Source organism: Leptopilina heterotoma, unplaced genomic scaffold (genome assembly GCF_015476425.1).
Source record: "Leptopilina heterotoma isolate Lh14 unplaced genomic scaffold, ASM1547642v1 Lhet_26, whole genome shotgun sequence".
NCBI lineage: Eukaryota > Metazoa > Arthropoda > Insecta > Hymenoptera > Figitidae > Leptopilina > Leptopilina heterotoma.
The window spans coordinates 2136423-2158236 of record NW_025110969.1 but is presented as its reverse complement, the minus strand read 5'-3'; the positions used below and the strand labels follow the sequence as shown (position 1 = coordinate 2158236).

The 21814-nt window shown below is 21.3% G+C and overlaps 3 protein-coding genes across 7 annotated transcripts in view; 2 read left to right on the top strand and 1 right to left on the bottom strand.

Annotated features, from left to right (window-relative positions):
* The window catches only part of LOC122503345, a 109880-nt gene extending 100013 nt beyond the window's left edge, over positions 1 to 9867 (top strand). For all 3 annotated transcript variants that reach the window (XM_043613847.1, XM_043613848.1, XM_043613849.1), the window contains 2 exons: positions 871 to 1042; positions 9119 to 9867. In XM_043613847.1, the coding sequence (XP_043469782.1) occupies positions 871 to 1042; positions 9119 to 9342 (396 nt within the window). In that variant the 3' untranslated portion in view covers positions 9343 to 9867. The remainder of the gene's footprint in view (positions 1 to 870; positions 1043 to 9118) is intronic.
* A 7627-nt stretch (positions 9868 to 17494) lies between these two features.
* On the bottom strand, positions 17495 to 20216 carry LOC122503317 (mediator of RNA polymerase II transcription subunit 22). The gene is made up of 2 exons (XM_043613810.1): positions 20000 to 20216; positions 17495 to 17852 (listed from the first exon to the last, which is right to left on the bottom strand). Exons 1-2 carry the CDS (start codon positions 20100 to 20102, stop codon positions 17533 to 17535), a joined length of 423 nt encoding a protein of 140 aa, XP_043469745.1. The 5' UTR covers positions 20103 to 20216; the 3' UTR covers positions 17495 to 17532.
* Positions 20217 to 21272: 1056 nt separating this feature from the next.
* Positions 21273 to 21814, top strand: part of LOC122503316 (cytoplasmic dynein 1 light intermediate chain 2) — a 48636-nt gene continuing 48094 nt past the window's right edge. For all 3 annotated transcript variants that reach the window (XM_043613808.1, XM_043613807.1, XM_043613806.1), the window contains exons 1-2: positions 21273 to 21422; positions 21605 to 21678. In XM_043613808.1, coding sequence (XP_043469743.1) covers positions 21331 to 21422; positions 21605 to 21678 — 166 coding nt within the window. In that variant the 5' untranslated portion in view covers positions 21273 to 21330. The remainder of the gene's footprint in view (positions 21423 to 21604; positions 21679 to 21814) is intronic.

Sequence of the window (21814 nt, the reverse complement as noted above, 5' to 3'; positions counted from 1 at the left end):
ATTGATTTTTTTTTGTATAATTATTTCAAGTTATTATTTTTTAATTTATATTTAATTGAAGAATTTCGGAATAATTGAAATTTCTTAAAATTGAATTCTAAAGAAGCAGGATATAAAAATTCTCAAAGAACTTTTTAAAAAATTATATTAAAAATAATTTAAATTTTAATTTAATTTAAAGAAAAAAAAAAGTTAGTTAAAAATTGTAGAAAATAATAATTAAATTGAAATGATAAATAATTTTGAAGAAGTTACAGTAACAATATTCTTATAAAATAAAATAATATGAATTTGAATTTTCCCATAATTAATAATGATTTTATTCCTACTCATCGGTCATTTTTAATTATTATAGGTTGTTGAATTTCAAAGAGGTTTGAATTTGAAATTTTTGAAAATCTGAATTTCTATTGAAAAATAATAATAATTAAATATTTATTTAAACAAAGAAGTTATTGATATTTTCGAATAATTTTACAATTAAAAAAATTCGTAAATAAATGTAATAGAACATTTTTTAAGCATCTAATAATTTTTAGAATGAATTAGAATATTCTTTATTAGGATCAGGGAAAAAGTCAAAATTTGGTCTGGAAATCAGGGAAAAATCAGAGAAAAAGAAAATTAAATTTTTGTGGCACTTATTATTATTATTATTTGTAAAAAATAATATTAAATATTAATTATATAATTATTATTATATTATTATATAATTATATATTATTATATATTATTATTATTATTATATTATTTATTATTATTATTTAATTATATTAATATTTTTTGATAATTTGACCTAGAATTGCTCCACTCATTTCTTGACTCCGGACGATTTCTGTAATGTTAATTATGGTTCTTTTTTTGTTTCAGCATCGAATTCAGTTTAATGACGAGGCCACTAGGACCTTCGAATATCCAAGTGAAGTTTCAATGCTTGAGCTTGAGGGCGATGGGTCCAGTGTAGATGGTGAAACTTCCGGTTCCGGTGAACAGTTTTCGAGCAACAACACTAGACCATCAACTAGTTTACCTTCATTACTAGGCAAGTTACCATTTCCAGATTATTCTCACACATTCTATTATTACTTCATTTCTATAATTTATATACTTTAAAAGTATTCACTAAAAACTTGTTTCTTCCTATACTTTTATAGTAAAACCTAGTTTTTTAATTTTCTGCTAAATTTTACTATTTTCTATTGGACTATTAAATTTTACTATGTCTACAATAAATTTAAATAATTATTACTGAAATTTACTTCAGATATAGTAACTAATAATAGTAACTAATTTGAATTAGTAAAAAATGTTTACTAATTTGAATTAGTGACTGACTTTTTGCTTTTGAATTAGTAACTTTTACTAATAAATTAGTAGACATTATTATTTATTAATAAAATTTTCTAATTTAAAAGGCCAAAAGTCAATCACTAATTCAAATTAATAAACATTTTAGAGAAAAGCTGACAAAAATTACAGATGAGTTAGGTTTTACTTTGGAGGTGGTTAAAGTTACTTTTATATTTTTTCGTATCCCGGTAAGAAGCGAGGAATAGAGAATAATTAAATTACTAGAAAATTTGCTTAAAAGCGACGATATTTTTTTTCTTTTTTTTTAATAGAAAAGGAACCTGAAAATGATGACGATGACGAAAACGAATCCATAATGTCTACTTCTCAAGCTTTAACCTTTAACTTCAGTAAACGTTTTAAGGCGTTACTTATCTTAATTTATTGAATGACAGTGCAGATAGATTTCAAAAATTAAATTACATTGAAAATGTTATTATTTCTAATTCGTCAAAATCGTTATTTGGTGGTAAATCAATTCGGGAGAATAGAAATTTAACTAATTTGTTTTACTACTCATTCTTTTGAATGCGTGTTTGAAATTTCTACCAGGTCATTTGAAAAGAATATAGATTTAAAAATTTTTTTTCACCTCATCGTGCAATAGAATCACGAGGTAAATTCCCTCATTCAAAATAATTCAAATCGTAAACTCTTTTCCAATTCTTCGCTTCTTACTGGGGTAATAATTTTAAAACTCCACATATATTTTTTTTTAATTTAAACTAAATTTTTTAAATTTTGGTTAAAAGAACAATATTCTTGTTTTTTTTTTATTTTATTTTTTATTATTTATTTTATTTTTATTACACGATAAATTTATATTCTTTCGAAGCATCCTGACTATTAATGAAACTTGGTATTATTCTATTTATTGGTATAAAGTTTCAGAAAATCGCCCTTTTTAGTAAAAAATAATTTATCAGATGTAATGTTAATTATAAATTGTCTAAACTAAACGATAAGAGTATGTGGTCAAAAAAGTCATGTACATGATTGCTGCAATGTAATTAATCGAGTATTTTCGTAAAATATAAAATAAATTAAGTTGTCATTTTACGAAAAAAAAATGTTAAAGTTGATCAGGGAAATCAGGGAAAAGTTAAAGATTTTTATTAAAAGTACTGGAAAAAATTAAATATTTAAAATTTATAAGAAAATTCTGAATTTTTGTGTCTTTTTTGTTTGCCTCATAAACTATAAAATTACCACGAATTCTAATACAAAACCTTCAATTTTTTCTATTTCTGACAATAATTTCTTTTTAAATAACTTAAATCTTGAACAACTATAATAAAATAAATAAATTATTTAATGAATAATTTTACTAAAATATTTCAAAATTAATTCAATTTTAAAAGAGTTGCGTTCATAATTATTATCATAAATAGATGAAAAGGTTTTAATTTGAAATTTTAGAAAATTCCAATTTTGAATAAATTTAATTAGAAATTTTAAAGAACTTAGATTTCTGAAAAATTTAAATAATTTTTGAGAAGTACAAATAATTGCAGAAATTAAATTATTTTCAAAAGTAATAAAATTCTTCGCAGAAATTCAATTATGTTCCAAAATTTGACGAGAAAACATTCTCGTCAAAACTTGAATTATTTTTATAAATAATAAAATTTTTCCCAAAAAAAGTATTTTCAAAAAATTTAATAAAATTCTGGACAAAATTTCAATTATTTCCAGAAATTTCAATCAAATTCTTTACAAAAATTCAATTATTTTTATAAATAACAAATTCTTCTAGGGAATTAAATTTTTTCAATATTCAACTATAATAAAATTTCTCGCCAAGATTCAATTATTTAAAAGAAATTTAATAAAATTCTCCAATAGAATAATTCAATAATGTATTATTTTCAAAAACTTTTATAAAATTCTTTATGAATAATGCAAATAGTTTCAGAATAATTTTCACTAAATTCCAGTAATTAATTGAATTATTTTCTAAAATTTTAATATAATTCAGCGCAGAAATTCAATTATTTTCAAAAATTTTTATTAAAATTCTTGTCAAAAATTCAATTATTTTAATAAATAACAAAATTCTTCGCTGGAATTCAATTATTATCATAATTTTTAGTAAAATTCTTTGCAAAAAGTCAATTATTTTCAATATAATTTTCATAAAATTTCTCAACAAGATTCAAATATTTTAAAATTTTTTTATGAAATTCTTAAAAACAATTCAATTATACTTTAAAAAGACTTTAATAAAAATTTGTTTAAAACGAATTAAATCATTTTCAATTTTAACCAAATTTATTTAAAGAATTGAATTTATTCAAAAATTTTAATATAATTCAACGCAGAAATTCAATTATTATCAAAAATCTTAATTAAATTCTTCTGAAAAATTCAATTATTTTTCAAAAATTTTAACAAACTTTGTCGCAAAAATAATTCAGTTATCTTCATACATAACAAAACTCTTCCCAGGAATTCAATTATTTTCAGTTCAAAATTTTACCAATTAAATTATAATAAATTATGATTTTTACTTTTATGAGAATTGAATTTTAAGAAACATTCAACATTGTTCAATAAATTATTTATTTTTATATTTAAATAATTGGATTCTCGTAGAATTTTCCAATAAAAATTGATTTTAAAATGAATTACAGTTAAAATTTTAGATAATAATTGAATATTAAAAACATAGCGTGAATTTTTAGAAATAATTGAATTTTGAAAAAGTTTCAAATTCAAATCTTTGAAAATCAGAATTTTTCATACTTTTAACTAACAATTCTGTAGAATTAATTTTTTTCAAAAACTTTAACTGAATTTTTTTTAAATTATTTGAAGTTCTTATTTTCTAAAATAAATTTAATATTGAAGAACTTTCAAATAGTCGAAACACGTAAAATTGAATAATTGTAAACAAATGGATTTGAAAATTCTTAAAAAGAACTTTTTAAAAAATTATTAAAAATAATTGATTTAGAGGAGAATTTTAGTTAAAAATTGTAGAAAATAATAATTGAATTGAATTGATGAAAATAATTTCGTTGAAGTAACAGTAACGATATTCTTATAATATAAAATAATGATTTCATCACTCGGCCGTCTTTAATTATTATAAATTATTTAATTTCGAGGGGTTTAAAATTTGAATTTAAAATTAATTGAAGAAATTTATTTTTTTGTAAACCAGTTTACTAGTTAAATAAAATTGAATTAAAGAAATTCGTAAATAAATGTAATAGAACATTTTTTGAGTATATCTAATTATTTTTAGAGTGAATCAGAATATTCTTTAGGGTCAGGGAAAAAGTCAAAATTTTGTTTGGAAATTAGGAAAAAATCAGGGAAAAACAAAATTAAATTTCTGTGGCAAACCTGTTTTTATATTATTTTTTAGAAAACACTTGAGAATTGATTTTAGAAAATGAGGTTAAATTGGGTTAAATGTAACTTCACTGTTCGGGTTTTCTCATAATTTTCAAGTATTTTACAATATTGAATTTAAAAAATATTACATTTTTGTCCGTCACTCCCTTTTTTAATCGTTTTTTTAGACTTTATTTACTATTGTGAAAATAATTTACAAGTTACTAAGAGTATTCGACAAATTAACCATTGCATTGATCAAGTGACTATTAAGCTACATTTAAGTATAGACAAATTTTGTTTTTATGATTCTTTTTCACCGCATCACTATTTTTATTTTTCCACAATAATAAATTATAATTCTTTTCTTTCTCAATATTGAAATTTTTTACAGAAGTGTCTCTAAAATATCGCTCTCTAAAAAGTGCCAAAATACCTCGAGCTTTCGTTGAGTTTGATCCTGTAAAGGAATCATTGGTCTAACTGCTTGGTCACATCTCTCGACTTTCTGTAATTTCGCAAGATTTCTAAAATTTCTAGCTAGAAAACTATATAGCAATTCTAGTATTTTTTTTTCTTCTTTTTATTGCATTTGCTTTATATCCTTAGTCACAAGCTTGTTTCTTGGACTCTCACTAATTTTCTTTTTAACTAGTTTTCAAACTCACTCCTTAATTAACTTTTATATCGACAGCACTTAACAATAATTAAAGGAATTTTCCAAGAAGAAAAAAATGCACTCTAGAGTTCTTGACAATAATTTTCAATAGTAAAAAAAAATATTACCTATATTAAAAATAAATAATATAGAATAGTACGTTTCCTTTATGATCGGGAGTTGGGTAATAATCTTCGAAAAGAAAGGTTGATACTGAATTTATGTAATGGTGAAATCGATCTTAAATTAGAGTTTTGTCTTTAAATTGATGCATAATATTTATGATTAATTTCTTGTCGTTTCTTTTTTGCTTTATGTAAATTTATGTAATGTCCGTGAATTCAGCGAATATTCGTATTTGCGACAGTTGTGTCTAAGTCGATTTTTAATAATTTTTGTTTAAATCGCAGTTAAATGGTATTTGAACCAATAACTTCAGTATTTGAAGCTGGACTCAAATGAATTTTTTTCAGTGAATCAACCCTCAATTTTTGCAATTAAAAAAAATTTTTCAAAAAATATATGTATAACAATTATAAAATGGTTGAAATAATCATTTTTTCAAAGTAATTTGATTTCTTTTATGAAACTACATTTTTTAAACATTATTTTGTCGATTCAATTCTGTACTAAATGTATTAGTGTTTATATTATAGGTATCGTTAAATTTTGTCGTCTGACCCTTAAAAATGAGTGTTTAGAAATGTTGTTTAGAAGGTATTTTTTGAAAAAATTTATATTTTTGAAATATTTTTGAAAAAATATATTGAAAAACTTAAAATTAAATATTTATGATGTGTGTAAAATATTAAAGAATAATTGTCAACCTTTCGAAATATATATACAGACTTTGGATCGACTTTAAGGCTAAAAAAAGTTTAATTAATTAATTGAAGTCTGTAAAAAGAAATTTTATTAAAATTTCATTGAAAACAGTTGAATTCTTCTAAAGAATTTTGTAACTTATCAAAATACATATTCAATTCTTGCAACAAATTTTATTAACATTTTTGAAAATAATTGAATAGTTTTAAAGAATTTTATTAAAAACTTTCAAAAATAATTCAAAGGAATTTTTTTAAAATTGTTTAAGATAAATGAATTCTGTAAAAAGAAATTTTATTGAAATTGTAATAAAAATAATTGAATTGTTAATTAGTTTTTTCGAATTGAATTTTAAAAATTTAATTTTTTTAGTTAAAAATACACGGACTTCAGATGCCCATTCGTACAAAAACTCTTAAAGTAGTTTATAGAAAAAAATTTTTTAAAATTCTAAGATAGTTTTTTAACAATTTATTGTAATATAATTTTTTGAAAAATAATTGAAAATAATCAAATTTTTTAAAAATTACAATAAAAAAGTTTTAAGAATTATTGTTAAACGGGATTATTTGGTTAATTTTTGCTAAAAATTTACTCACCGATTTATTTTCTTCAAATTGCCTTTAAACTGGCCTCTTACTTTTTAAAAAAATATTTTTATTTTTAATATAATTTTTTGAAGCTAATTTTCATTAATTTTAATTTTTCATTTTGTAGATTTTTTTTTAAATTTTGAGAATTTAATATTATTTTCAATATTTGCCATTAAAATTCTTCAAAATTTTATTTTTGCAAAAATTTTAATGAATCACATGAAAAAATCAATTATTTTCATTAAAATTCCGCAGTAATTAAATTATTCAAAAACTTTCTATATTTTTCATAAAAAAAAAATGAGGTCTTGAATTTTTAATTAGGTGCCTACTTTATTTGAAGATAATTATTTTCTAAAAGACTATAATAAAACAATTCTAAAATTTAGATTTGAAAAAATATTGTTATTTTTCGAAAATAATTACATTTCTTAAAAGAGCTTTTGTCAATTTACAAAATTAATCAATTTTTTTCAAGAATTGTTATAAAAAATTTCAGAAATTATTGATTTTTTCAAAATTATAATAATAATTCTAAAAAAGTACATTTTTAAAAATAATAATCTAATTTGAAGATATAAAATTCTATTTTAAAAAAATTATAAAAAATAATTGTAAAAATTAGATTTTAAAAAATATTGTTATTTTAAAAAAAAATCGAATTTCTTAAAAGAACTTTTATCAATTTAAAAAACTGATTCAATTCTTTTCAAGAATTTATATTAATATTTTCGTAAATTATTGATTTCTATAAAATTTTAATAATGATTCTAAAAATGTGTATTTTTCCCCAATATTAATTTACTAAATTTTACGGTAATTCTGTTTTAAAAATTTCTGAAAATTAGATTTTAAAAAATATTGTTATTTTTCGAAAATAATTGAATTTCTTAAAAGAACTTTTGTCAATTTAAAAAACTAAAGAATTTTTTTGAAGAATTTATATTACAATTTTCATAAATTATTGATTTTTCCAAAATTTTAATAATGATTCTAAAAAAAAGTTGATTTTTATAAATAATAATCTACTTTATTTGAAGATATAATTCTATTTTAAAAAAATTATAATAAATTAATTCTAAAAATTAAATTTTTTAAAAATACTGTCATTTTTCGAAAATAATTGATTTTTTAAAATTTGAATAATCATTATAAAAAAGCATATTGTCATTTTTCGAAAATAATTAAATTTCTTGAAGAATTTTCGTCATTTTCAAAAAATAATCAATTTCTTTAAAACTTTTATTAAAAATTTCAAAAATGATTGATTTTTCCAAAATTTTACTAATAATTCTAAAAATGTGAATTTTTCAAAAATAATTTTCTATATTTTAAGATAATTGTGTTTTGAAAATTTCTAAAAATTAGATTTTAAAAAATATTGTTACTTTTCGAAAATAACTAAATTTCTTTAATGAACTTTTGTCAATTAAAAAAAATAATCAATTTTTTTTGAAGAATTTATATGAAAATTTTCATAAATTATTGATTTTTCCAAAACTTTAATAATAACTCTAAAAAAGTGGATTTTTCAAAAATATTAATTTACTGTATTTTAAGACAATTCTGTTATAAAAATTTCTAAAAATTAGATTTTATAAAATTTTGCTATTTTTCGAAAATAATTGAATTTGTTAAAAGAACTTTTGTCAATTTAAAAAATTAATCAATTTTTTTAAAGAAATTTTATAAAAAATTTCAGTAAATAATTTAATTTCTTGAAAGAATTTTCGTAATATTCCAAAAATAATCAATTTTTTTATATTGTTATATTGTTATTTTTCGAAAATAATTGAATTTCTTAAAAGAATTTTTGTCAATTTAAAAAAATAATCAGTTTTTTTTTTTTTTTTTTTTTTTGAAGATTTTATATTAAAATTTTTATAAATTATTGATTTTTACAAAATTTTAATAATAATTCTAAAAAAGTGAATGTTTGTCAAAAATATTAATCTATATATTATTATTATCTATATATTTCAAAAATTTTATCATTTTTAAAATCTTCAAAAATAATTTTTGTAAAATTTGATTAGTTATTTTCACACACAGAAATATTGGAAATAAGTTGCATACCAAAAAAGTGGTATTTTTTTGCAATATATGGAAGAAGAGTCGAAAAAGTCGCAGTTTTTGAAAATAATCCGGCAAAGTCGTCTTTTTTTGAAAATAATCCAAAAAAGTCGTCTTTTTTTGAAAATAGTCGAAATAAGTCCAAAGCCTGTTAATATCCAAGGTCCGCATATATATATTTTACAAATATAGAAAAAATATTTTCGAATTATTTTTTTTTTTCAATGAATGATTTTCCCAATCCAATTTGTCTAAAAGGAAATTTTTTATTTCACAGGAGCAGGCGTGGGTGGAGTGGGAGGACTTGCAACCTATACACCGAGCAAGGTTGATTTAACTTCCGAAGGATTTGAATTAGGAGTGACTAGAGCGACTGTTTCAACACTTCCTTCGATGGCTACGACGGTGCAACCCGATAGTCTCACCGAAGAGGATTATCTGAAGCCAGCTCAAGATGCTGGAGCCTGGGGCTCTGAAACAACTGCGGATATGTTATTCTGACAATTCCAATCAGGCTCCTCTTTCATGAACTAAAAAGGCATTCTAAGGATATTGTTTGAGAGAAAAAAAAAAAATATTACTTCTGAATAAAGAAGCCTTACTTCTTGCTCACTAAACTTCTTTAAGTTAATGCCTTTAAAGCATATACATAAAACGAATGTCGATATAGTAACATTTAGAGAGTCACATCATACATATTAAAGTAAAGAAATTCCACAGGGAGGCGACAAAATTCATCGTGAAACAACGACTGGAATGGGTTCTTTGGAAAATTAACGGAAAAGCCAATGAGAAAAATTCTCACAAATAAGATTCCATTTTTCTTTTTAATTTAACTTTTCATTCAAACGTAAATTCGAATTTACAGCGAAAACAAAATTTATCTGATTCAAATAACCGTTCATTTGTCTGTAATCAAATAAATATTTACTCGATTCCAATGATTTTTATTTAATTAAAATTAAACATATTTGAACCAATAATTTTGGTATTTGAAGCAAATAGGTACAATTTAATTGACTCAAATAAAAATTATCTGATACAAGTAAATATTTATTTGATAATAGACGAGCAAAAATTCATTTGAATCAAATAAATATTTTTTCAGTGTAAATATATTATTTTTAAATAATTTAATAGTTTATTATATATTTTTTTTATTTGTTACATATTTAAATATTTATTCGTCTATTTAAAATTTTCTAAAAGGTAAAATTTTGAATAAAAAAAAAATTTGTTAATTAAAAAATTAAACAGTAAAAATAAATAAATTTAATTTAAATTCTCAAAAAGAAAATTCGATTCAACCAGAAAAAAACAATTGAAAAAATATTTTTTTGTGCAAAAAATATTCTATTTTTGTATTTATTTTCATTAGAGAATATAAAAAAATATTTCTTTCTTTTTTAAAGAAAAGAAGTTTTTCAAAATTTCAAATACAACAAAATTATTCCATAATCTCAGTGTTTTAGGAAATACATTTAATTTTCCAGAGGACTCACTTTGAAAATGCGTTTAAATTAGAGGCTTTGACGTAATGTTATACGCAAAAGTTTATTAGATAGATAAGGAAAAACGATATCATTCCAAATCTGCATTTACTTAATTTCGTTTTTTTTTTATATTGCGAAACACGTAAATCCTTTTTACGTAATGCGATAAAAGGAAGAGAAAAAAAAACTGCCAGTAATTAAGACTTTATAATGTATACTGTAGGATAAATTATCACACGAAAAAGCCACTAATTAATCTTCCAAAATGAAAAAAAAGGGAACGCATATCATTTCATTTTCATTTGGCGAATTTTCCGGACCAAGCGGATCATCTTAGTAATTTAGAAAAACTTTTTGAGATTACTCTATATATATATAAACCAAAACTGCAGTTTTATGCATAAAAAAATAATGAAAACTTTTTTAGACAAATTAAAACAATTTTCTATAATAGGTAATTTTCAAATTAAACATTTAAAAAAAGGATTAAAACAGAAACATAATAGTAAAGGAATTTGTAAAATTTTTTGCCAAAATAGGGCGTAAGACTAGTATTTATAAAATATACACAATTTAACGACAGTATAAAAAGAATAAAATCTTTTTGACCACATTGAAAATTATATAAGAATTGTAAATGCGAAAATTGAAAATTTTATTCCAAGCGCGTTATGCCAAAGTGTCTCCCATTCACGGTGAACAAAAATGAAAAAAAAGAAGAAGAATCGTTGGAGCTGGGCATTAATAAAACTTTAATGAAAACATTAATGACATTAGTTTACAAATGTTTTCTTCATGTTGGGGACAATCGTCGAAATGTATTTTTAGGCTAATTTTTTTCTAAACTAATTCGGTGAAAACGAAAATGCACCAAGAATTTTTTCAAAGAAATATTTTTGATTGACAAAAGAAAACCCGTTTTTTGGTTCTTTTTTCAGGAAATATCGAAAATGGCAAGTGGAACGAATGTAAAATTGTTAGGATTTGAAAAGAACGTTATTTTTCTTGATGACTTGCTTATATGAATATTTTTGGTTTATCATTGCTGAAAATAAAGAAAGGGATTTTTAAAAGTTTTTCTAAAATTTACGCGCATTTTTTGCTTTTAATAAAGAAGCAAAAATTGCGCGTAAATTTCAGAATTTTTAAAAAATATTTTTATACGTGAAAAATAATTTTAAAAAATATTATTTTTTCTTAACTTCCTGATTTCCGTGTAAAGGAAATTGAACAAATAGAATAATAAATAAAAAATAAATAAAAAACCTATTTTTTGAAATTATTTTTTACATACAATTATAAAAGTATTTAGAAAAATTTTTTATATGACTTATTAGAAGAAATAAATGCGCGTTAATTTCAGAAAAACTTTTAGTTTAAACCAAAAACCAAAAAAATACCAATAATACATCGTCTTAATGAAAATAACGTTCTTTTCAAATTCCAATAATTTTATATTCGTTACACTAACGATTTGCAATATTTCTTCAGCAATAACTGAGAAACGAACCGAAAAACGTTTTTTTGGTCAATTTTCTCAAAAATTGCTTCTTTGGAAAAATTTTTAATAATCTGGGATGCGTTCACGTAACTTTCACTTTCACTAAAAAATTTTCACTTTTAATTTTCTTTAAAATTTTTTAAGTTCATTAAAAAATATTTTTACTTTCAATTGAACCCAAAAAGACTGTCACTTAAAAAAATATGTTCACTTCCACTTGAAAAATTTTGAATTTTGAAGTGAAAGTGAAAATTTTGTGAGTAAAAGTAAAAATTTGTTGAGTGAAGGTGAATATTTTTTAGGGAAAGTAAAAATTGTTTAAGTGAAGTCGAAATTTTTTTAGTGTAGGTCAAAAATGTTTTAGTGAAAGTGAGAATTTGGGTTTTTAATGAATGTGAAAATTTTCTGAGTGAAAGTGAAGAATTTTAGAAAAAATGAGAATTTTTTAAATAAAATTGAAAATTTTTTATGTAAAATAACATTTTTTGAGTGTTTGTAAATATTTTTTGAGTGATGCCAAATTGTTTTTAGTGAAAGTGGGAATTTTTTTAAGGAATGTGAACATTTTTTGAGAAAATTTGGGAGACAACTTTTTGAGTGAAAACGAACTTTTTTGGATAAAGTCAAAATTTTTTTATTAAAAGTGACAAGTTTTTTCGCTTTTATTAAAAAAATTGTCACTTTCATTAAAAAAATTTTGACTTTTAATCAAAAAATTCTTATTTTCACTTTCACTCAAAAAATTGTCACATATATTAAAAAAGTTCTCACTTTTACTAAAAAAAAAATTTTGACCTTCACTAGAAAAATGTTGAATTTTACTCAAAAAAAGTTTAGTTTCACTCAAAAATTATAACTTTCTTTGAAAAATTCTTTCTTTTACTTTTATTCAAAAACATTCCACTTTCACATTCACTTAAAATAATGTTTAAATTTATTAAAAAAAGTTCTCACTTTCACACAAAAAAATTTATTTTCCCTAAAATATTCTCAATTTTGATGAAAAAATTTTTACTTTCATTAAAAAAAATTCTGTTTTACTCAAAAAATTATCACTTTCACTAAAAAAATTTTACTTTCATTCAATAATTTACCATTTTCATTTTCACTTAAAAAATTTTCATATTTATTAATAAAAAGATTCTACATTCCCTAAAAAATTGTCACATTCACTCACAAAATTTTCACTTTTATTCAAATATTGTTATTTTTACATAAAAACTTCTCACTTTCACTCAAATAATGTTCACTTTGACCCAAATTATTTTCACTTTTACTTGAAAAATTTTGGAATTTTGAAGTGAAAGTGAAATTTTTTTGAATGACAGTGAGAATTTGTGGGTGAACTCAAAAGTGAAAAGTAAAGATTTTGAATGAAAGTGAAAGTGAAAAATTTTTTAGTTAAAAAATAAACATTTCCAAAATGGTACCCATGTCGAAAAAATTTGTTAACTAATGTAAACAAGAATAAAATTAATGAATGAGAGAAAAAACGATAGACAAGTTAAACTATTAGAAAGTTTAAATTTAAGAAAAAAAAGAAATAAAAAAATATAAAAAATCTTTAAATTATCAATTGTTATAGTATTGAGAAAATTTTTTGAAAATCACTTTCAAATAAATAATATTCAAATAAATTGAAAATATTATTTGAAAAAAAAAGAAATTAAGAATAAAATGATGAGAAATTAATTACTCGTTGCCAGAGTATTGCCCAGCTCTTTAATTACTCCAAAACCGGTTTACTAATTGTGTTAAAATTATTATCCATGAATTATATATATTTATATACATTTGAAAATAATGAGAAAAATGAGCTTTTAAAGTTCATCGCGTATTAAATTGATTAATTTTAAGTGAATCTAATTTGTATATATTAAATTATTATTGCTATTATTATGATTATTATTATTATTATTTACAAAGTCGAAAACTAAAACAGTGCTTTGCTTAATTTAGCGAGGTTTTAAAAAGAAAAAAGGGACTTGTGTGTGTATTTTTATTTTTCACTCTGTACGTCTGGGTTTTGGTCGGAAGACGAAACAAAATGTATTCATAAATTAGTATTTAAAGTGTGATTGAATCAATCTATATAATAATAAACGTATTTGTAATTTATTGAAAGATCCCGAACCGGGACCAACGAGTGTGAAGATTCGTTTTTTTGTATTTTTTCTTCGTGTGTATTTAATTGGATTCTTTGAAAAAAAAATGTATTTCCACGTATAATCGGTTCGACGGGTCTTAGTCATTGTGATGTACTGTTTTCGTTGAAACCAGTTTCTATTTTTTTTTCTTTTTTTTCTTTGTTCGATATGTAGTCAGTAAATCAGACTCACAGCGTTAGCATCTTAATTGTGATATTTTTTTTTTTAAAATAATTTTTCAAATATAACGCAATGTGAAGCGAAACATTCCTCGAAAAAGTAGTTTGAAAAAAATCCTGAAAATTGCTGAGTAAATATTAATTATTTTTTTGTTTTTTTTGTAAGCAATTGGATAAATTGGATTTTGAAGTTATTTTTTTTACTTGTTTCGTTGTAATTTCTTCTACGATCTCTTTGCTTTTTATCGCAAGGAGTGATTAATTTTTCTTTTGTATAAATTATTATTGTCCAGTGTCAAGGAGACTTGACTGTGTATTTTTTTTTCGCGAAAACTGGTGAACCACAATCCAAATAAACGATAGATTTGAAAAGAAATATAATATTAATCTATAATAAAGGGTTAATATTCAAAGCTTGGAATCATAATATCATATTAAATATTCTTACCAGTTAGAAATATTGAATGTTGTATCGTCTGTGTGTTATGAAATACTGAATAAATAAAAAAAATCACTACGTACAACATATTCTTGACTTTCTATTTTTGATTTGAAAATTTCCATACAATTTTCTGTAGTTTATATTTTTATTTTATCCTACTTAGGCACCTGTAGCATAAATTTTTTGCTAAACAACAATTTTATAAAATATGTTAGGATATTTAAGTAATGAAATTCATCAGTTTGATTAAATTTTAAATTTCTCCAGACATTTTAATTTTAGTTTATTTTAAGTAGAGTTTAGTAAGTAGAATTTTTTTTTAAAAATTCCAAATAAATTAAATTAATAATTTAATTAATTTAATTAATTTTTTGAAAATTATTTTTATAATATCTAATAATTAATCATTATTATTATTTTTACTAGTAAATATTACACGCCAAACGCTTTATTCGATTTCTCATTATCCTGAAAATAAAATTTTTTATTTTTAAATATCAAATTCAAATTTTGAATAATTTCAGATTAAAAATTTGACAATTTTATTCATAAATAATAAAATTCACACGCAGGAGTTCAACCATTTTAAATATAATTTTAATAAATTTCTTGAAAGAATTCAATTATTTAAAAAAATTTTTTAATAAAATTCAAGCAAAAATTAAATTTTTATAAAAAACAAAATTCTTTAATTTTGTTTTTATTTTCAATACAATTTTAATAAAATTACTCGCAGAAATTCTATTATTTTCATAAATAATAAACTTTTCGCAGGATTTTAATTATTTAAAATACAATTTTTATGAAAATTATTATTCAAAAGAAATCAATTATTTAAAAATTTTTTTTCATAAACAAATTTTTTTTTGCTTATATTTATTTTATAAATTAAATAATTTAATTATTTTCAATTCAGTTTTTATTAAATTTTTTCGAAAGTTTTAATTATTCTCAGAAATTCTATTATTTTTTCAAAAATTTTAATAAAGGTCATCGAAGAATTAAATTATTTTTATTTAAATAATAAAATTCTTCAAAGGAATTCAATTATTTTAATAAAATTTTACAAAAGAACGAAAATTTTCCATTAGTTTTAAAAATTTTTTAAAAAATTCTTTATAGTAATTCAATTATTTCAATGTAATTGTAATTGAACAGAATTAAATAAATTTCAAATAATAAAATTCTTCGAAAGAATTCAAATATTTTCAAAAATTTAATAAAATTCAAATGCATTCAATTTTTAAAAATTTTAATAAAATTCTTCAGAAGAATTCAATTATGTTCAATAATTTCAATAAAACTTTTTAAAAGAATTCAATTTTTAAAAATTTTAATAAAGCTTTTAGCAACAATTCAATTATATTCATAAGTAATAAAATTTTTGTGAGGAATTCAATTATTTTGAAAAATTATTTACAGATATTAAATTATTTTCAAAAATTTCAATAAAATTCATCGCAAGAATTAAATTTTTATTCTTTTCTTAGATAATAAAATTTTTCGCAGAAATTGAATTATTTTTAATACAATATTAAAAAAAATTCTTTCTAAGAATTTAATTATTTCAATAAAATTTTAAACAAATTCTTCGAAAAATTCAATTATTTTCAATAATTTTAATAAAACTTCTCAAATGAATTCATTCAATTTCTAAAAATTTAATAGAATTCTTCGAAAAATTCAATTATTTTCCATAATTTTAATAAAATTTCTTTAAAGAATTCGATTATTTTTAAAAATTTTATTAAAATTCTTTTTAATAATCCAATTATTTCAATATAATTTTAATTAAATTTCTCGAAATAGTTCAATTATTTACAAAAATTTAATAAAACTCTTCAAAAAAATTCAATTATTATTTTCACTAAATCCAATAAAAATTTTCGAAAGAAATCAATTTTCAAAAATTTGAATAATACTCTTTGTAATAATCCAATTATTAAAATAATCCTATTATTCGCAGAAATTGAATTATTTTTAATACAAAGATAACAAAATATATTCTTTATAAGAATTCAATTATTTCAATAAAATTTGAATTGCATTCCTCAAAATAATGTAAATTATTTTCAATTATTAAAATTTTCCGAACCAATATTCAATTATTTTCCAAAAATTTAATAGAATTCTTCCAATTAATTTAATGTTTTTAGATGCAAATCATAACATTTTTAAAAAATTTAAATCTTTTACTTATTCTCTAAATTTAAATTAGTAAAAATTTTATCTAATTAGAACAAGTGTTCAAAAATTTCTAAAATAAATTATTTTTCTAATTTTACATAGTGTTCTATGAAGAATTAGAAAAAAAATAAAATCCAATTATTTTGTAAAATAAATAACATTAAATGTATTTTGCATTAATAAAAAATAGTTTTTCTACAATAATTTTAAGGTAAACTATTTTTATTTTTTTGAATGCAAAATTAAATTTACAATTTAAATTACGATTTTTAATTCGAAACAATTTTGTTTTATTCAATCTTAAAAATATATTAAATTTTTTTGTACCAATTAGAATTTTCTTTGTAGCAAAAAAATGCATTAAAATGTTATTTATAGACACTATTGTATCAATTATATTCAAGAATAATTATAATATTAGATAATAAAATTCAGGGAAAATATTATTTAAATAAAATAAGTTATTTTTGTCTGCTTTGCCAAAGTTGAAAAATTCAAAGATTAAAATATTTATATTTATAAGATGGAAAGTCTAAATTTGAAAAAATTGACAATTATTTCTTTTTTTTAGAAATATATTTAAGATAAATACTGAATACCTTGGAAAAATGACTATATATTTATTCTTATAACAATATCTTATTTTTAATCCTTATAATACTAGACAATGTACAATTGAGTAAGAAATTACTTGTAGTTTTTTAAATAAATCTTAATGTTTTTTCTTTAACTTCCTAAATTATTATTTATATATAGAGGTATAATACTCTTCTTCTAAATCATATAAATCAGCAGCCATATCGTCTCTCAGAGAAGCCAATTTTTGATCACATTCCTGTTGCTTTGTTCTAAAGAGTTTACTGTTTTGTGTTATTGCTTCATTCACTGAAGGAAAATCATTGAGAATTAAATATTGCTTTATGTCCGATACTAATTTCATCAAGGATTCACCGGCTCTGACAATATTTGCCGCTCTCACGTGCATTTCAAATGTGTCCTGTTCGCATTGCGTCATTCGTGACAATTGTGTTTCATTATCTGTTTTGGCGAGTTTTACAATTTCTGTAAATAAAGATATAAACATTATTTGTTTTTTATTTAGCATTATAAAAAAAAAGCGTGGGTCTATTATTTAATATTCTCAACAATAATATTCATAATTTTCACATTACGTGAATTTCTAAAAAAAAATTAAAAATATTTCGTTTTAATAAATAACATTTAATAAAAAGATTTTTAGATTAACAAAAATATGTGTACTTAATTTGAATTTTTTATTTTATGTTTAAACATTTGAAACGAATATTTATATTCAAAAAGTTTCATTAAAATTGATGCGATATTCCAAAAATATTTTAATTAGTTCTTAAAGTTATCAACGAAATTTATTTATTTCTTCACAAATTAAAATTTTATTTTAAATACAATAAAAAAATTCGTTTATTTCAATATTTTGAACTTGTGGATCATATTTTAATCATTTCCTGTGAAATTTATTTGCGCTTCATTATTAAATGAAGCGCAAATTTCAAAAAAAGAAGACAAAAATTCTTCTATCAGGCTTCGTACTCGATAATTAATTTTAAAAAAGTAGCATAAAGACAGAAAAAAGTAGTAAAAAAGTAGCTATCGAAAAATTAAACTTGACGACTCAATTTTTTTTTATAATTTCTTAATTACATTAAAATAGTAATTCTTTCAAAATTCAATCATTTTTTCTTCTTGAAATTTATAAATAAAATTATTCAAAACTTTAATCATTTTATTTTATTCAATTCTAAATCAATTTTTATTAGAAATTTCTATAGCAGAATTCAATTATTCAAATACAAAAATAAATAATTTATTAAATAATTGAATATTTCTGAAATTTGAATTCTTATTTAATGAACTTTATCAACATTTTTTAAAATAATTAAATTTTTACGAAGAATTTCATTAACATTTTTAATAATAATTAAATTCATTCAAGAAATGTAATTAAAAATGAATCAACAATAATTATTACACTTTAAGAAACAAATTATAACAAATTTTTTTAAATAATTGAATTTTTTCCAAGAATGTTATTCAAATTTTTAAGAATAATTGGGTTTTTAGCGGAATTAATTTAAAATTATATTAAAAATAATTGAAATCCTGCGATGAGTTTTATTATTTATGAAAATAATCAAAATTTTTGTCACCGAACATTATTAAATTTATTAAAATAATTGCATTCTTGAAAAAAATTAAAAAAAATCTTTTTAAAGAAATTATTTTTTTTGAAAAATTTTATGAAAATTGTGTTTTAAATAATTGGATTTCTTTGAAAATTGTATATTATTTTTATGAAAATAATTGAATTCTTTTAAAAACTTTTATTAAAATTTTTAAGAATAGTTACATTTTTCGCGGAATTTATTTAAAGTTGTATTAAAAATAATGGAAATCCTGCGATGAGTTTTAAATTTATATAAGTTATTTAATTCTTGCAATAATTATTATTAAAATTTTAAGAAATAATTAAATTCCTGAGAAGAATTTTATTATTAATAAAAATAATCGAATTCTTGCGAAAAAGTTTTTAAAAACCATTTTAAATAATTGAATTTTTTCGAAAAATATTAGAAACTAATTTTTATTAATTTTCATTTTTAACTTTACATTTACAGATTTTTCATTAAAATTTTTAATAATTCAATTATTTTGAAAGTTTGCAATTAAAATTCTTCAAAAGTTGATTCACAAGTTCTGAACGTTTAAATAAACGAAATTTTCTTATCAGATTAGGAAAAAAAGTCAAAAATTCTTCTACAACAAAATTTATTTATAATTATTTACAACTAATATTTTTTAACAAAAGTTTTCTGCAAGTTTTAGAAAATTGTTAAAAACTCCGAAACATTGAGGTTATGTTTGCGTTCATTATACACATTGATAAAAATATAAAACAAACATTTTCAATTGAATTTGTTAGCTAAGAATTTACAATTAAACAATTTTTTGATAAACAAAAAAAGTTAAAAAAAGAAAATCGTACAGAGAAAAATTAGAATAATTTCTGTATTGTATAGAAAAACTCTCTTTTAAAAAACTGCGACAAGGATTGTTATAGAAATTGTTATTTAAGAAAAAAGTTATAAAAAATACACTTTAGAAGGAAAAATAGCAGGATTTTATTAATAATAATAAATTAAATCTTCTTAAAAATAAAGGTTAGAATTTACCTTCGTAATTCACAAGTATAGATTTCACATCATCTTTAAGCCTTGTCATGTAAGACTTTAACAAAGCTTCTTTACTTTGTGGATAAGCTCGCTGAGTTGTCATTTTAACTAAATATGTAGTATTTAAAACGCAATTAACAAATTTAAAATCCCTGAGGCAGAGTCGTCTCAATTTCTCTCTGTGTTTCTAAATCACTGACAGATCACGTGATCAAAATACAAACTCCAGGGTTGTATCGTTATAGCAGACGAACCAGGGCGGGGAAGATAAAACACAAAGAACGCATGCATTTTCAATAGAAAAAATGAAAAAAGCTTTAAGAGCCTTATGAAAATTATGTCAAATTCACAATTTCCATAAAAAATTCTCTATTTAAAATTTTTTGAATGTCAAAATCAAGAAGGCTAGAGACAGGAGGCGAAACTTCGGTAGTGGGGATGAGTCAAAACCCTTTTATTAACCAGGCGTTTTTCGTTTCGAAAAGTCGCCGGCGCGGTGCTTCTGCACATCACTCACACATTCAAATTCTTGTATACCATATGTTTTACATATGTGTATGATATGATTTTAATTTGAGGTTAACTTTAAAGTGCAATCAGTGCAATCGAGACACAATTGACAATGTGTGTCATAACGGATATATAGAAATAATGTGAGTGATTATTAAATTAAGTGTTATTCAAATAGTTAAAAATTCCGAAAACGTGCTGTGTGAAAAGTTGTAACAAGAAGCAAGATAAACCTACCCAACACTATGACTATTACTTTTTGTTAACTTTTAATACACTTCATGCTACAGTTTACACATTTTTTTGTTTTTAAAACGTTTTTTTAATAACTAAAAGATGTTTGAAAATATAAACACTTATATTTCATATTGTATTTGTATAGAATATATTTTCCTGTGTTTACGTGTGTAGCTGCGCAGAAGTCCGTGTGGTCTATTGCGGCGAAAACTTTTTTTGAAAGTAAACGCCTGACCATACATCAGCTGAGCGACTCAGCATTGCCATACCCCCACTACCGAAGTTTTACCTCCTGTCTCTAGTCTTCTTGGTCAAAATAAAAATATTTATACGTTATTTTATAAAAAGGGTTTTTTCAATAGAACAATATTTTCTATTCTTGTAAAATTGATTTTATTTCACAGCGCTGAGCGCATTTTGATTAAATAATCTAAATTATAAAATTAAAATGAACATAATTTTTACATAGTAGAAAAATTGTTACTAGGATAAAGGATTTCTAGTTTCTTATGGTTGGCGAACCTGCTTCCGATAATGACCAATAGTGACAAACTTCACTTTGCTCACAGCCTGTCAAATGTGTAATGGCATCGACAGTGGTTATTGACACGATGTTACAAAATAATGGATTTCAGATGAAAAAGAAAGAAGACACAGAAAATAAAGACAATTTATGGTAAAGATTGAAAATAATTTCAAACATTTTTTCCATCAGAACATTAACATATGATTTTTTAATTGGAAAATATTGAACCATTGTACTATATATATATAATGAACTCGTGTGAAACAATCACTATATAAAATGAGAAGTGTTATAATAATTAATAACTTTTTTTTCTAATTTGTTATCTATAGGTCCTCTATTTTAGCAGAAGTACAAAATAGTGGGAACAATAAATTACCATCGAACAAGAATGTTCTCGTTTTAGGTAAGTTTCTTGAATGATAAAAACAATATACATATATATAACATTTATCTTTTAGTCACTTTGCTTAATATGGCATTGTGTAGGCAGGTATGTTTTTTGCATACATAATGAGAATATGATACGAGTGTCAAGTGTA